Below are 17,480 nucleotides of genomic sequence, written 5' to 3'. Positions count from 1 at the left end.
AGAGAGCATGAATGTGTCTTTATGTGTGTGTGTGAGAGAGAGAGAGAGAGAGAGAGAGAAAGAGAGAGAGCGTGAATGTATCTTTATGTGTGGGATAGTGTGTGTGTGTGACAGAGAGTGTGTGAATGTCTGCGTGTGTGTGTGAGAGAGAGAGCGTGAATGTGACTTTATGTGTGTGTGTGTGTGTGTGTGTGTGAGAGAGAGAGAGAGAGAGAGAGAGAGAGAGAGAGAGAGAGAGAGCGTGAATGTAGCTTTTTGTTTTGGGGGTACTGTACCATTCGGTGCAAAGATGGTGAGCCATTCACCTAAAGAAAACCATGTTGCTTGTCTTACCGCCACACTGTTTGCAGGAATTCGCCTATTTCCGCCCATGCTGACTGAAACATACAAACACCGTCCTGCCCTCAGAGTGTCGCCAAGGTCACGCAGGCACGCGCCTGACTGCCTGTCTCTTAGAGACCGTTTCCCGGAAACGCTTCTCTCCGCCGCTGTGTGCTCATCACAGCTTTCTAATTTCCCCTGCTAGGATTATGTAATCCACCTAGTTATGGAAACAACACCTGGTCTTATACTGCAAATCATGTGCATTATGCGGTTTCAGGGTTTGCTCTCGTTGCTTGACTGTCAGAAGTACCTGTGCGGCCGTGAGTGTGAAGATGTGCAATATATTTAAAAATAACGTGCAGTATAAGTATGCTGTTGGTGATTGAAAGCAGTGCTGACAGAAATTCAATCTAGCGACAGGTGCTAAGGTAGCCCAAACAGCTGTTTGACAGGAGCTGCAGGTCGTTCTTCGCTGTGTAGCCCTACGTATAGGATGGTCTATTTTCTGAAGATAAAAATGGATGAAGGCACACGAAGAAATGTAGGCGCGGTCTGCTTCTTACCGACTTGGTACGCTCCAATATCCAGAAATAGTTCCTTTTCTCTATTTGGAAAGATACGTTTTAACGCTGCGTTGTTGGCCGTGACACTGAATGCTAAGGGCTCCATCTAGCGGCCAGATGGTGTCACTGCATCCACCGTGCGATGGCAACAAATCTATCTCGGGGTTTTTATCGAGGCTGATGGTTAAATCCAACGGTGATTCACGAAGGTGGTTTTAAAAATTACGTTAGCAATGACCAGAGCTGACCTCCAGACCCCTTCCCCCTTTGTTTACAGAAAAGGAGAAGCTGTTGTCATGGCCTGGGAGGGTGGGGGCAGATTGAGCATGCTCAGAGCGGGTCTGAAGCGGGGGGGGTAAATGTATCCTGCCAGACTGCCATCGAGAGGCAGCTCCACGTGAGGGTGGGGGGTGGAGAGATGGAGGTGGACGACAGCAGCAGTCGGGAACGGAGCGTTACTCGCGGAGAGACACGCGTTGCCATGCTTGAGCATCCATGAGCGGAGTAGCAGAGAGCCGCCGCCCGCCTCAGTGATGCTGCTGACGCTAGTCTTCTACCTGCGCCTGAAAGGTAGGGGCTCGACATCCGCAACACCTGCTCTTTTTGGGGAAGTGCTTTAGGGTGGTGGTTCCTGTAGGGTGTGTTCATGCAAAGGGAGGCTGGTGACTCTCTCAGCACGCAGAGCCGTGCAGGTGTCTCTGTCTTCCGCGGCGATGGCAGCGCTGTTTGCGGCTCCGAGGGGGCGGACAGGTGCGGGGCCGGTGCTGTGCGTTGCGTCTCCCTCAAGGCGGTGCGGGCCAGTGAGGCAAGACCATGTATAACGTGACCGATGGCAGGACTTTCTTTTATTCGCGGCGCGTACAAAAACGTGTAGAGACGACGGCTGAAGCAGCGCTGCCACCAAAATAGTGCCCTGAGTCTGGTGGGCGTCGAGCTGAATGACCCATTGGGGTCACGATTGGTCCTCATGGGGCGCTGCGATATCGGCTCCCCGTTTCCCCCCGTGTGAGGCGGCGATGCTCCAGTTCAGTTACGCACGATACGCTCTGTTACGGCAGCATGAATATTATAGATTACAACCTTGATTCTTTAAAGGCCTGGAAGGCTGCTGTTTTTGCTAAATATTTCTTCCATTTGTGCATACTAAGCCAACGTCCTCCTGCTGTCCTTCATGTTCTCTATCTCATACAGATTTATTTGCGCTGGTTGAGTTAATTTTGTTACTCGTTAAACTGGGCACGTAATTAACCCCCATTTCCCCAATCGATCGCCACGTTGCCAGCAGTTTTCATGCGGTTAGAGTGTTAACCTGTTTAATTATTTTTGGTCCGCTGTCCCCTCGCAGAGAACAGTACCCTGCGTGACTTTGTTCTGTCTTTCACTTCTCTGCTCCCCTGGGCTTCCATCCAGGCTCCTGCTCCACAGCTCCTAAAATCAGATCACAAATCCGAACCGAAGCCTCACTTTGTTTCTGGACAATTTTGTAATAGGGGGGTTTGTGTTGGAGATATGCATTTTTAAAAAAAGTAATTTTGTTTTGCTTTATGATAATTTTTATGGTTGCATTTTAGCTGCACGGAGGGATCTAATTTATGACTTACATTTCTCTTAAGTGCTGCTTCCGTTTTTTTTTTTTTTTTTTTTTTACTGGGGCATTTCTCGAGGTCACATCAGCAGTGTGCTTTTAGTCACAAATCTTTAACCACTACACCACCTGCTGCCCCTCTGTTCCCTCCCTGTACCCTGTCATTTCCAGTATTAATCCTCCTCGTTAGCAGGCGGCCAAATGCCTGCTTCCGTTGCCAGGTGCCGTGTCGTTCTCCTGTATCACTGTGCCCCCTGTATCACACATTGTGACAGCAACCCGCCGCTCACGCCCACGCTCTGGAATAGTGAGCGGTGCAGGAAATGGCTTCAGGAGAACGGGACAGATCCTGTTCGGTGCATCCAATGAGTGTGAAAGTGCTCGGGGGTTATAAATGCACACATAACCGGTAGGCGGGTAGCAACAGCCGTCTATATTTCGCATTTCCTTGATTCTGGAGTACCCAAGGTGTGTTTCTAGCAAGAACTGGGAACCTGGGAACCTTGGGAAATAAAGCTGATATCAAGCACCTTCCCGTTTGTTTGTTTGCTGTCCGGCTGCGCAAAAGTTAAAGACCGAAACGGGAGATGCTTTGGTTAATATCCAAAAATAGCTCCGCAGCACCAAACTGCAAGGCGTCTTACTCTTAAGAAAAAGTAGAGGTAGCTGAGCTTTTGTTCTGAAAGTGAATGGCCTCTGGCCGTGTTGGGATCTCCTGGGATCCGGGCTGGGATGCCTTCATTGGCTGGGGTTGCACCGTCGCATCTCCCATTGGATCACAAGCTGCTGTGGTTTGATCCGCATTGCTTAAAGTGCTCAGGGGCAGTTTTGCCCAGAGACATTTGCATAGTTTGCACTCTTTCCATTTCTCCTCTTACTGTAGACTCAAACTGAGCAGCAGTCGCTCCTTAACAATTAACGAAATTGGCAAAATAAGTGAGGGGCCATTACTGCCCCCCAGGGATGGTTTTTGGTTTACTAGCGTCCTCTGTTTATCCTGAACTTAGCGGTTTGAAATGCAGGAAACACTGTTTCTATTATAATGGGACTTGAACCTACAATGTCATGGCTAGAGGTCATGTGACTTGATTGCGGCGTGCCCGGCATGGTTATGCTTTCCCTGCCCTATCATATGATCCGAAGACACACATAAGCCGGCGCTTCAGTATGAATGCTTGTGTGAGACGTGTAGGATGACGTGTAGGATGAGGTAATGCGTGCGTGTGTGTGTGTGCGGGGGGGGGGGTGGTTTACAGCATTGACCCAGATAAGAAGCAGTGAGTGTGGAGTCACCATGTCGCTGGTTTCCGGGGCCTCGCCGAAGCTCCTCAGGAGGAACAGCACCTGATAGGGTTCTACTGCTCATCATAGGCGACCGGCGACATTTAAGGCACCCTGGCCACGCTGGAGCAGGGAGCAGCGCCACCCGGTGGCGTGGCAGTGGGGCAGCCTCTGAGGCGGGGGAGGAGGGGCCACGTGCCGCCCTTCAAATCACAACCACACCACGTTCCTATGCGTGAACCTCCAGGTCACGTGTCATCTGTGCCTAGAGATGGTCGTTTTGCTTAGATCTCCCGCCTGGCGCTTATACCGGAAAGCACACTCTGCTCACTGTGTTACCTGCTGCCTGATGTTTTGATAGTTGGGAGTTGCTGACAGGCCTGGGAAGGCTGGAGACGGAGGTTCGCTGGCCTTTCACCCGCGTGAGAGGTGACAGGGCAAGCCCAGATGTCCTGTGTGGAGCATGGGGGTGCACTTTCATTGGCTGCCTGAAGGGGGCGCTCTGCTTGTGAAGACTAACTTGCGAAACCTAGAATGGATCTCAAGCTGTTCTCCCCGAGGAATTCTTTTTAGCCAGGTTCGTCTTCAGTCTTGCAGTTTGTGTAAAACCTAAAATATTAAATAGCATGATAGGAGAATGGTGGCTATTTCATTCATTCGGTTTCATTCACCGCTCACTTATCTCAACAAAAGCAAATTCTCTGACAACAGTATCAGTGCAGCAACCCCAAAGGTTGCTGGTTCAGATCCCACTAATGAGTCAGTTGTGGTGGCTTTGCTGAAGGCGCTTAACCTGAACTTCCCTCCGGCTGTAAGCGTGGCTCCGCTTCTCAGTTCGGTCTTTGGCTTGTTACTCTGTATTCTATTATTCTGCTTAAATTTCCTTCCATTAAATGCCGAGAGGTGCCCGTGTGCGCTCCCGAGATCCCACTGCGTGCCCACATCTTCCTAGCGGGATGCCAGCCGGCACCAGGAGTACGGAAATGAGTCAGGATTACGTAATGGTGCAGCGTGAAGCCGGTGGCTCCCGGCCTTTAGGAGCCTGGGGTAGGTTCATAGCCGTTCATAGCGTCTGCCTGCTTTTAAACGGCAGGAAGGACCCCCAAGGCGCGTGCCCCAGTCTCCTGCCAAAGCAGCCGTGCATCTTGTTATAATTTTTTTTCTCTGTTGTTCCTTATTTGGCTCCAAGCTCCGAAAATGGGCCGAAGCCAAAGGCTTGTGCCCAGGGGACACTCTAAGAGGTCAGTGCTTTCATGGTGCACCAGACCGGAGTAGGGACTGCATCTCTGTCAGCTTTTTGAAGCCGTTTTACACCCATAAGAACTACCCTGTGGTCGCCTCCCTGTTTACCCTCGTACAATGCATGGAGGTGTCTTCACTTTAGGCCTGCTGTTTCTCTTGATGTGTAAACGTGCTTTTAACAGATAGTCAGACTGCAGAAGGATGGAGTAAACTAATAGATGACCTCACTAAGCATGGGACTGGAAGCCTTGTTTTTCCCAGCACCAGTTAGCTGTTGCTTCTCGGTCCTTATGATGATGTGGTGGGATAGTATTGATTGGCCAGTGTGGAGAGGGACCGGCATCCAATAACATATGAGGCCGGGCAGCCTGTACTTCACCTCATCTTAATGACCCTGCAAATACATCATACTGTATGGTATGTTGTGAAAGAGGGAGAAAAGGTTCATAATGTGACTGCAGAGTGAAGGGGTGTTTTGGGCTGGACCCTGGCAGATTCAAGGGGCCCGGCATTTTACAGAGGCCCCTGAATAGATAAAATTATATCATGTGAGGAAGGTGAGGGGCCCAAGGTTACATTTTGTCAGAGGGCCCAGGATTTCTACCTCCAACCCCAAGTGGAGATTCCTGGCAGACATTTTTGTCATACCTGTTTCTGAGCTAGCCATCACGGCAGGACTTTAAGAGGGTGTCTTTGAAGCTGCACGATTCATCCCCTGCTCAGATCCTCTGTAGGAACCCACATCTGTCTCCCTGGATTCTATACCACCTAAGCACCACTGTGGCCAGACCAACCAGAAGGCCCCCACGCTGTCGGACAGTGGGGGTCGCAGACAGTACATTTGGGGTGACAGTGCACCACCTGGATCCAGGATGCAGTGCAGGGTGAGCGCTTTAATATGGCTCCCAGTGGTTTGAGTCGTTTCTGTTGTTCGTCTTGTAAAAATAAGTGCACATATTGACAGCCTCAGCTTTTAAAGGAGGATGTGATATATTAAGGTGACATGTTGCAGGCTGTTCTGTTTCCGCTTCTTTGTTTGAGGGATTGAAGTACAGCTTCTGAAGGTCTAGACCCTCCAACTCGAAACAAACAGTAGTAGCGATTCAGCCTGCGTGCGACTCACTGAGGCCGCCGCCCAGGTGTTAAGCCTGCCTGCGGGGGCCAAACGAGCGACAAGCGCTCGTTATAATAGCTTTATGACAGTTTCAGTGATGTCATCACACACACGAGTGAGCTAACGTGAAGTGGCACGTGGGAGCACAAGCGGGAGTGCGGCGGATGCGTTCGACGTGCCCCGCTGCAGCGGCGTATGCAGCTGATCCCCACCATGCTGGGGAGGATGGGCAGCGTGGAGAAAATTGGGTCGCCATGGAAACGTAGCTCCTTGATATGGATCCCCTCTCGCCTCGGGGGGGGGATGGGGGGGACAGGAGTTAACAGGATTATATCGTGATCTGAAGGACGGGCACGATGAGGAGCAGGGTCCTCGCTTCCCTCATTAGCTTGGGGAAGGCCTTTTGGGGCCCCCCGACGCCCCCCAGTGGATGGTGCAGACTGGGATGGCCTTCGTTCAAGCCTGGTGAACAACAATGACCAGATCCCTGGACTCTCCGGGGGGAAACCAGTTGAAGTGGTTTGATAGAAACAAAATTACATTGAGAATGGATTTTATGACTAAATCTTTCAGACCGAGGTTACAATTAAGTGTTTTGCTGTATGGAATGTAGAAAAAAAAAAATATTAATAAATATGGCATAATAATCATTTCCCTACAGAAAGGCATCAGTGAATTTTACCGCTGAAGGAGGTTTATTAATTTTGAATATTACAGAAGGTCAAAAAAGGCTTTTTAATGCCCCACCGGTCCACTTTAAATTCAGAGTATTATGCACTCATTCAGAAGGTGTAGGATACAAGAGAAAACCTTAACACAGTTTAAATGTTGCTGCTGTGTTAAGGTTATTTCTAGGAAACAGTGTATGAAAAGAATTTTAAAATACATACGAGACTGATTGTTTTTGTTAAATTGATCACGTCCCCTCTGTGTGGCATATTTGATATTTCTTGACAGTTCCGTTGGACAATGCAGCTGCATTGAGAGAAGCTTCTTTTTTCCATTTTGGTTCTGTTGCCATGGTAACAGCAGGACCAGCCGAGCAGGCGCTGGCTGTGCCCCCCGGGCCCTGGTATTGACAGAGGGGATTGTGGGATTGAGTGCCGCCACTAAGGCGGGTTATTGAATTATCGCTGGGGAGGCCAAGAAGAGGGAGAGGGGCCTCGGCTTCAGCCTTGACACCGCCAGCTCCCATGGCGACGGACGGAAGATAGCGGAAGGTCGGGCCAGGACAGGGCGCTGGGCGGGCGCTGCAGGCAGCTGTGAGCGGCTTCCTGTCTGTCTGGGGGGCGCTGGATCCGGGTAGAGTGAGATAACCGCTACATGACGTTCTGCATAAACGGCAATGGGCCTGCAGCCGAACCGGGAGTTAAGTGACGGCGTCTTACATGTTTACACTCTTATGGCTCCCCTGGGTTCTGCTTTAGCAACTGAGGTTGTTCAGTTGGATCTGGACAGACTAGCTGCTTTCAGGTCTGCTCTGCTCTTGTCAGTAATTGTCCCCACAAAGGGAAATGAGCATTAGCGTCTAGAGAACAGACACTACCGGCAATGTCTGCTGCTGTGTGTGTGTCTGCGAGTCTGGGTAGTGTGCTGCTATGTGTGTTTCTGCGAGTCTGGGTAGTGTGCTGCTACAGTATGTGTGTGTCTGCGAGTCTGGGTAGTGTGCTGCTACAGTATGTGTGTGTCTGCGAGTCTGGGTAGTGTGCTGTTATGTGTGTGTCTGCGAGTCTGGGTAGTGTGCTGCTACAGTATGTGTGTGTCTGCGAGTCTGGGTAGTGTGCTGTTATGTGTGTGTCTGCGAGTCTGGGTAGTGTGCTGCTACAGTATGTGTGTGTCTGCGAGTCTGGGTAGTGTGCTGCTATGTGTGTGTCTGCGAGTCTGGGTAGTGTGCTGCTATGTGTGTGTCTGTGAGTCTGGGTAGTGTGCTGCTATGTGTGTGTCTGCGAGTCTGGGTAGTGTGCTGCTATGTGTGTGTCTGCGAGTCTGGTAGTGTGCTGCTATGTGTGTGTCTGCGAGTCTGGGTAGTGTGCTGCTGTGTGTGTGTCTGCGAGTCTGGGTAGTGTGCTGCTATGTGTGTGTCTGCGAGTCTGGGTAGTGTGCTGCTATGTGTGTGTCTGCGAGTCTGGGTAGTGTGCTGCTATGTGTGTGTCTGCGAGTCTGGGTAGTGTGCTGCTATGTGTGTGTCTGCGAGTCTGGGTAGTGTGCTGCTATGTGTGTGTCTGCGAGTCTGGGTAGTGTGCTGCTATGTGTGTGTCTGCGAGTCTGGGTAGTGTGCTGCTATGTGTGTGTCTGCGAGTCTGGTAGTGTGCTGCTATGTGTGTGTCTGCGAGTCTGGGTAGTGTGCTGCTATGTGTGTGTCTGCGAGTCTGGGTAGTGTGCTGCTATGTGTGTGTCTGCGAGTCTGGTAGTGTGCTGCTATGTGTGTGTCTGCGAGTCTGGGTAGTGTGCTGCTGTGTGTGTGTCTGCGAGTCTGGGTAGTGTGCTGCTATGTGTGTGTCTGCGAGTCTGGGTAGTGTGCTGCTGTGTGTGTGTCTGCGAGTCTGGGTAGTGTGCTGCTCTGTGTGTGTCTGCGAGTCTGGGTAGTGTGCTGCTGTGTGTGTGTCTGCGAGTCTGGGTAGTGTGCTGCTGTGTGTGTGTCTGAGAGTCTGGGTAGTGTGCTGCTGTGTGTGTGTCTGCGAGTCTGGGTAGTGTGCTGCTGTGTGTGTGTCTGCGAGTCTGGGTAGTGTGCTGCTGTGTGTGTGTCTGCGAGTCTGGGTAGTGTGCTGCTGTGTGTGTGTCTGCGAGTCTGGGTAGTGTGCTGCTGTGTGTGTGTCTGCGAGTCTGGGTAGTGTGCTGCTGTGTGTGTGTCTGCGAGTCTGGGTAGTGTGCTGCTGTGTGTGTGTCTGCGAGTCTGGGTAGTGTGCTGCTGTGTGTGTGTCTGCGAGTCTGGGTAGTGTGCTGCTGTGTGTGTGTCTGCCAGTCTGGGTAGTGTGCTGCTATGTGTGTGTCTGTGAGTCTGGGTAGTGTGCTGCTATGTGTGTGTCTGCGAGTCTGGGTAGTGTGCTGCTATGTGTGTGTGCAAGGACTCCGATTAGTTTCTACTTCTAGTCCTCTGCATCTCCACATTTCCAGTGAGCTCTGCCTCCGCTTAAGGAGCTGTCAGCAGTCGATCTTCATGCGTATGACCTAACACTTATGTACAATTACGTTTATCTCTCTGCTGATTCCCCAGACTAGCTGTCTCTGTCAGCCATTATTTGCTTTCATTAGACCTGATAGCACAGTCGTTTTCTTAGAAACTTGTGGCCGTGATTGCTCTGTTTCCCGATCATCAAAGCATCTTATTACAGTGACTGAAATTGTATTATGATAACTGTGTTTCGGCGATAATGAATTTACAGGCCTTTTTTATACCGACTTCTGAGCGCTCCACTTCTGAATGTTATTATGCAGGTGATGGGGTTAGCTACAGTTAACAAGAAATACAAGCAATTTCGGAGTCAGTGTCTGGAAGGTTGCTGGTTCGAATCCCACTGCTGGCCAAGTAGTCATTTCGCTATTGTGCCCATAAGCGAGGCCCATAACCCAAAAAATGCTCAGGGGGTGTGGAGAGATGCCTGCCGCTGAGCTCTGACCCCAGGCTCCGATCTCACCGGTGTGTGTGTGTGTCACCACCAGTGTCGGTCATCACTGTGCTTAAAGAATGATCAATGAAGTATCATTAGCATCGATATATTTTGAGTCAGCACATGGCACAGTGATGACCAAAATGTGGCAAGCTGTCTAAATGTTTGTAGTAGGCTTGGGCAGTGTCTAATTTGTCATACCGTCCAGGGGTGAGTTTCCCGAAGCGTTCTTAACGGCAACGCTACGTCGTTCTTAAGTTCTGTGTTAAAAGATAGAACTAACGAACGACGTAGCGTTAAGAAGGCTTTGAGAAACTCACCCCAGATGTTTTACTAGGAATATTAACTTACTAGGATTAATCATTTAGCACTATTAATTTGGGTCCTTTTCAGGTAATTTTGCAAAGAAATTCAAGGGGGGTTTAAACCCATTATATTTACACGTGCCTGGGGTATCCGGCATTTTGACGGTATTTGCAAAAGCACTGTTCCGGTATTTCGAAATTCTGGCAATAAAATTGGCCTAGTGCTCATTTTTCTCGGCTAATTTTGTCTCCAAGATTTCAAAGCATGGCTGGGTGTGGTTGTTGGTTTTGGTTTTTTGCTACTCAGCCATGCAGCAGACCTTTTATATTGTTGTAGTTGAACCCATTTGTAATATTGATTACTTCACTGAAAAGTTCAGGAAAAGAATGCTTGTTCAAAGGCAGAGTAGCCAGACTCTTACCAGGACTCGTAGCTGAACGTTAGCCAACACGCTACATGATAGCCACTGCTATTGTAATATTGTAAGTGATATATGTCTGCAGTAAGAAGGGGCTGAATATTGCATTTTAAGTAGCTTTGATTATGCTGGGATCATCACTCTGCTCCTGTTACAGCTGATTCCCTAGTGCTTGGCTTTTGGGGTGCTCTGTTAGGCCCGACTCCACTCATTCTTCGCAACATTTTATTAGAATCTCCAAGAATAATGAGACCAAACCAGTCAGCTCTAACGGATTGTCCTGTTTGAGCTGCAGATTAATTTAACTCATTAATTCGCCATCAGTTCAATCAAACAATTCCGAGTTTCGGTTCTGTTTCAGATCAGTGCAATGACCCAATTTCCAATGAAAATTATCAAATTGACTTTTTCATTTTCCGTTGCTTTTTTGGTAATAAAATATTGAATTGTATTCTTCGGTCTGTATCGATTGACATGTAGGTGGTACGTTCAACTCACACCTACAGCGCTGAGGGTTCGAGACCCACAACATCCCTGTGTTTTTCCGGCCATGTTTCTGGCTCACCTGCTAACGGACCATGGATGGATGTTTGCTCTAATTCAATATAACTCATACTGATGTGTAATTTGTGTGCACAGAGAGAGGAGGTGAAAAAACACGCTGACCCTTAGCTACGTAAGGAGAACACAGCTAACTTAGCTAGTTTGGACAGTTAACGAGTGTAATCATGGCTGTAATCTTGTAAATGCTACAAGTGAACATGTTAATGTTACAGTAATGTAGTGATTAAGAGCATGAGCTCGCAATGCCAGACACTCCTGATTTAAGTCCCAGGAGGGGCAGTAAGTATCAGCGGGTAAAAGCTGTTGGTCTCCCTGAATAAAACCATTATAAGGAGTAGAGGAGACGCATGTGCAAGCAGCAGCTTCTAGCTTTGTGATCTTACCAGACGTCATGTCCACCAGTGGACACACTGATAACATTTTAATATATTTTTAATGTACAGGTCTTTAAGCTCTTATGTCTGGTTGTGCGCTGATAAAGCAGTCTTTCCTCTGAAAACATGTTGAGAAAGTTTCGTTTATTTATCTCCGTGTTTCCAGCTTAACCCTTATTTATTATTGATTGACTCACTCATGGCGCTGTGATTTATCATTCAGCTGGCGTGGACGTACAGGCGGATACGCAGGTTCTGTTCTCCCGCTCGCCTCCCTGAGCCCTTATGCAGTGGCGGCCTTGGCCTGAGGTCCAGAAGTTTCTGTTTGCTGAGATGGGGGAGTCGTGGCGGTCTGGATTTGCTCATGGCCTTGTTCTGCCAGTAGAGTGAGGGCAGCGGTGATGGGCAGGGCCTCCTTAAGCCTGCCAGCGCATTGGCCCATCTGGGCGAGGGGAGTGGTGATAGGCGGGGCTTCCTCAAGCCTGCCAGCTTATTGGCCCATCTGGACAAAGGGAGTGGTGATGGGCAGGGCCTCCTTAAGCCTGCCAGCGCATTGGCCCATCTGGGCGAGGGGAGTGGTGATAGGCGGGGCTTCCTCAAGCCTGCGCAAGCTTATTGGCCCATTTGGACAAAGGGAGTGGTGATTGGCGGGCCTCCTTGAGCCTGCAAGCTCATTGGCTTAACCGGGCATCTCCCGGGCACGCTTTCCTCCTCCCTCATCCCTCTATTCTGTTTCTTCCTCAAACAACATGGTCAAAGGGGGACTAATTGATTCCTCTGGCTCAGGTTCAGAAGTGGGAACATGAAGGAAGTCGAGATCAAAACGCCTTGAATCTCGTCTTGTCCCCTTTCATTTATCACTGGGGAGTCTAGCAGGCCACCCCCCCCCTAGGGGCCTATGCACCTTACCATTCTATTCTTATTTTATCACAAAGCTTTTCAGGTCAAATGTTTCAGTCAAGGAAGCGGCACCAGCTTCAAGGCAAGGTCTCATAAGCATTTGGTTAACAGGCCATTCTCCTAACCCTCTGCCGTCCCAGCGACAGGTGCTGGTGGGTCGACTCTGCTGGGGGGGGGGGGGACAGACACAGCTCCCAAACTGTGGGTCACTAAATAATCGAGAAGGATGGCGAGATGATTTTCTGAATAGGTTTGAAGGTTTAAAATCTTTCTTTTACTGGTGCTTCTTTGCTCCTGCTCAGTGAAAGTTATGGTGGGAGACAAAAAGTTTGAGGATCACAGACTCAGAGGGAGCAGGTCTCCCTGCCCGGGCGGCTCTCCTCAGGTGATAAACGAGGACAGTCATGTGACTTCTGGTCCTGATTAGACCGGATCGATTCCCGCTGCCGCGCTGCCCCTCTTCAGTGCTGACTGATGGGCCTCGGGGCCGTAATCCCATCCTTTATTATCCGCCTGGCTCTCTCAGTACTCTGGAGGAGCTCCGCGGCCTCCCTCTCTCCTCGGCCTCCCTCTCTCCGCGGCATCCCTCTCTCCGCGGCCTCCCTCTCTCCTCGGCCTCCCTCTCTCCGCGGCCTCCCTCTCTCCTCGGCCTCCCTCTCTCCGCGGCCTCCCTCTCTCCGCGGCCTCCCTCTCTCCTCGGCCTCCCTCTCTCCGCGGCTTCCCTCTCTCCTCGGCCTCCCTCTCTCCTCGGCCTCCCTCTCTCCGCGGTATAGGGCTCCCCTTCCTCACACCAGGTGCGGCTGGCTGTCAGTCACAGGTACTCATCTGTCTGGGTTATCCAGTGGGCTTTGATCATCGCTCTACTTGCGTGTGGTCTGTGTCTCGCAGGTTTAATGGGCTTTCGTCGGCAGATAAAGGTTATTTTCTGCTATAGTCGTCCCTCCTGTCACTCATTATTCCCGTTCCGTTGTTGTGCACTCGTGAAATGTCGCCCTCAGGCGTGAAGCGCCGGTTACGGCTGTGTTGCATGGGTGCTAGGAAGGGGTTCAGCCGACAGGTGGCGCAATGGAACCCGGCCGCTCAGTACACAGGGTGGGTCCCCTGGAGTAACGCTGATGCTTTTGTCGATGTGGTTTGGCCACGGAGAGCAATAAATGGTTGGTTTTTACTGCCTTGGCAAAGCCTGAGATCACAGACATTATGTGGTAATAAAGCTGTTAGGTTTAGATGGGCAGCAGGATGATGGGGTTGGGGGGCACTCATTGTGTCTGTTTGTGTGTGTGTGTATGTTTGTGTGTGTGTGGGTGTTTGTATGTGTGTGTTTGTATGTGTGTGTGTGTGTGTGTGTGTGTGTGTGTGGGTGTGTGTGTTTGTGTGGGTGTGTGTGTTTGTGTGTGTGTGTGTTTGTATGTGTGGGTGTGTTTGTGTGTGTGTGTGTGTGTGTGTGTGTGTGTGTGTGTGTGCGTGTGCGTGTGTGTGTTTGTGTGTGTGCGTGGGTGTGTGTGTGTGTGTGTGTGCGTGGCTGTGTGTGTGTGTGTGTGTGTGTGTGTTTGTGCGTGGGTGTGTGGGGAAGCCCACATCGTTAACATCTGATCACACCTTTTCGTTACATTCAGTGAATCTGTACCTGTCTTTTACCTTTTATACCCCCCGCCTCTCTCTCCCTGATCCACAAACTGGACTCACTGTCTGGGTGCTTTACTCATGTTAATCGTCTCTCCTAGAATCGATCTACCGTCGCGGCGCCCGAAGATGGAGGAAGCTCTACCGAGTGAATGGGCACCTATTCCAGGCCAAGCGCTTTAACAGGGTGAGTAATGTCCTTCAGGGTAACCTAATGGTACTAAGATGCGTGTGCAGAAGATGTGTGTCTCATGTCTGTTGGAACATGTCTCTGCAAGTTGTGGGGGAAGCTAGGGGTCCAACAGAATGTACTGTTGATTGCTATGTAGCTTTTTTAACTTTGTGTGTTAATTGGTATCTACTCTGCAATCTTTTGTGGCCAATGAGACGAAGAAACAAAGAAGAGCACTGCTCCCCCCGTGTACTGCCCCTGTATTCTGCCCCTCTGTACTGCCCCTGTATTCTGCCCTGTTATTCTGCCCCTCTGTACTGCCCCTGTATTCTGCCCCTCTGTACTGCCCCTGTATTCTGCCCCTCTGTACTGCCCCTGTATTCTGCCCCTCTATACTGCCCCTGTATTCTGCCCCTCTATACTGCCCCTGTGTGCTGTCCCTCTATACTGCCCCTGTATTCTGACCCTCTGTACTGCCCCTGTATTCTGCCCCTCTATATTGCCCCTGTATTCTGCTCCGTTATTCTGCCCCTGTTTTCTGCCCCGTTATTCTGTCCCTCTATACTGCCCCTGTATTCTGCCCCTCTGTACTGCCCCTGTATTCTGCCCCTCTATATTGCCCCTGTATTCTGCTCCGTTATTCTGCCCCTGTTTTCTGCCCCGTTATTCTGCCCCTCTGTACTGCCCCTGTATTCTGCCCCTCTATACTGCCCCGTTATTCTGCCCCTCTGTTCTGCCCCTGTATTCTGCCCCTCTGTACTGCCCCTGTATTCTGCCCCTCTATACTGCCCCTGTATTCTGCCCCTCTGTACTGCCCCTCTATACTGCCCCGTTATTCTGCCCCGTTATTCTGCCCCTGTATTCTGCCCCTCTGTACTACCCCTGTATTCTGCCCCGTTATTCTGCCCCTGTATTCTGCCCCTCTGTACTGCCCCTGTATTCTGCCCCGTTATTCTGCCCCTCTGTACTGCCCCTGTATTCTGCCCTGTTATTCTGTCCCTGTATTCTGCCCTTCTGTGTCACCTGATGCCCTGTTCTGCCGCTCGTACGGTGGGCGAATGAGGAGCCAGACACCCGCCACTAGGCAGGCTCGGCAGGCCTGAGTTGCCGTGCGTCTGATACATTATTCAGAAGATTGAGGCCCATTTCATAGCTCCTTAGGTTTGGCCCACATTCCCACACTTTGCATGGAGCTAGAACCTTTAGGAACCTGAGGCAATATTCCATGGACATGTCCTCAAGCCTGAAAGTGCAGCCACTGCAGAGTGCACCTACTGTCTGTGCCTTCAAATCTGCAGAGCTATTCCCAGCCCCAGTGAAGTTTGTCCCAGCCCTGATGCAGCATCTGCACCTACTGTAGAAGCTACTGTCATTGTGCAAATATAAAGTAGATGTATGTCATTTTATGTTAGATGCTGTGTCCTCCCTGTGTCACTTTGTGCTGCCTTCTCTCTTTGTCACTCTCTGCTGCTTCTTCTCTCATGTTGTGCTGCTTCCTCTCTGTCAGTCTCTGCTGCTTCCTCTCTGTCAGTCTCTGCTGCCTCCTCTCTCTGTCATTTTGTGCTGCTTCCTCTCTGTCAGTCTCTGCTGCTTCCTCTCTGTCAGTCTCTGCTGCCTCCTCTCTCTGTCATTTTGTGTTTCTTCCTCTCTGTGTCACTCTGTGCTGTTTCTTCTCTGTGTCATTTTGTGCTGTTTTCTATCTGTCACTTTGTGCTACTTTCTCTCTCTTTGTCACTCTATGCTGCTTTCTCTCTGTGTCACTTTGTGCTGCTTTATCTATGTGTCACTCTGTGCTGCTTTCTCTCTCTGTCACTCTGTCCTGCTTTCTCTCACTCTGTCACTCTGTGCTGCTTTATCTATGTGTCACTCTGTGCTGCTTTCTCTCTCTGTCACTCTGTGCTGTTTCCTCTCTCTGTGTCACTTTGTACTGCTTTTTCTCTCTGTCACTCTGTGCTGCTTTCTCTCTCTGTGTCACTTTGTACTGCTTTTTCTCTCTGTCACTCTGTGCTGCTTTCTCTCTCTGTGTCACTATGTGCTGTTTCCTCTCTGTGTCACTTTGTACTGCTTTATCTCACTGTCACTCTGTGTTGCTTTCTCTCTCTGTGTCACTATGTGCTGTTTCCTCTCTCTGTGTCACTATGTGCTGTTTCCTCTCTCTGTGTCACTTCGTGCTGCTTTGTCTCGCTGTCACTCTGTGCTGCTTCCTCTCTTTGTCTCTGTGCTCTTTGCTGCCTTCATACAGTATGATGGGTCATGCTCTGTGTTGCCTCTGTGTAATGGTTTGCATTCTGTGCTTCTTCTGCATGTCAGTTTATGCACTGCACTGCTTCCTCTGTATGGCAGTTTGCGCTCTATATGTTGCCTCAATATTCAGTTCAGGGACGAAAATGTCCCCTGAGCTCAAACTTTGTATTACTTTAAAAATAGGTTGTGCCTTTTCTTCTCCTTCAGAGTATGCACTATATAGGTGTGCCAGCCTTGATCATTTACCTTTTCCTGGATTGTCTTTAAGGATTTCTCAGCATGCCAGTCGCATTCATCTGCACTCAGCATTCTGCTGCGTTAACCTCATCGCGTGTCCCTGTCCCTGTCCCAGGGAGACCCCTTTATGATGCTGCTGCATTTTGCTCCATATGGGGGAAGTAGGTCACCATTTCCTTTTCTTCCCTCAATGACAGGACTTGGTTTAATTTGGTTGTGCAGAAGCCTCTCTGATTGGATAGCTGCTGATGGGAGAGGAAGTCAGGTCTCTGTCTCTACTGAAGTACGTGTATTACTCTGTGACCACTGGTGGCTATTACTCTGTTTTTCCCCCCGCGATCACCTGCATTCTGCTGCACAGGGATTAAAAACATATTTCCTTTATATTAGACACTATCTGCTTCACATTGGTGTAATAGAACACTTCTAACATTCATTATTAACGCGTGTAAATGTTGTTTGCTTATTGAGGTAACACAGGATGACCGATTATTATAGTGTCATGATGGTGAAACATTTCCCTCAATTCCCAGCACCCCAAACTACACCAGTCACTGTTGAAGTCGTCATTGTTACGTTTCAGCTCAGACCGATTAATATATTTTTAGCTTTAAGCAACTAGCAGTGAATTAAATGCAGCGAATTACTTCCTGAATTGGTACCAGTAACTTACGTCGGCAAACAGGATTAGTTAAAAATAGTTAAAGGGGCATCTGTGAAAAGAAGAGATGGTAAGTATCAGGGCTGCAAGGCTCCTGAATGAGTAATTAAGCACCGTTAGCAGTGAAATAACCAGCCACAGACACGCCTTTTACGAGGGGGGCGGGGGGCACGCCTTTTTATTGTGCTCAGAGCGTTGGTAGTACTCAGCGTGGCTATTTCTTATTTTTATGTATTTTATTTATATATTCTCCCCACCACACAG

The 17,480-nt window shown here is 49.7% G+C and overlaps 1 protein-coding gene across 1 annotated transcript in view; it reads left to right on the top strand.

Annotated features, from left to right (window-relative positions):
* The first annotated feature begins 1,263 nt into the window (after positions 1 to 1,263).
* Positions 1,264 to 17,480, top strand: part of LOC111859097 (protein kinase C zeta type-like) — a 46,533-nt gene continuing 30,316 nt past the window's right edge. The window contains exons 1-2 of the mRNA XM_072708562.1: positions 1,264 to 1,457; positions 14,004 to 14,089. Of these exons, the coding sequence (XP_072564663.1) occupies positions 1,421 to 1,457; positions 14,004 to 14,089 (123 nt within the window). The 5' untranslated portion in view covers positions 1,264 to 1,420. The remainder of the gene's footprint in view (positions 1,458 to 14,003; positions 14,090 to 17,480) is intronic.

The sequence above is a fragment of the Paramormyrops kingsleyae genome, unplaced genomic scaffold (assembly GCF_048594095.1).
Source record: "Paramormyrops kingsleyae isolate MSU_618 unplaced genomic scaffold, PKINGS_0.4 ups134, whole genome shotgun sequence".
NCBI lineage: Eukaryota > Metazoa > Chordata > Actinopteri > Osteoglossiformes > Mormyridae > Paramormyrops > Paramormyrops kingsleyae.
The sequence above is the reverse complement of the archived record's forward strand: the minus strand, read 5'-3'. Positions and strand labels throughout refer to the sequence as shown.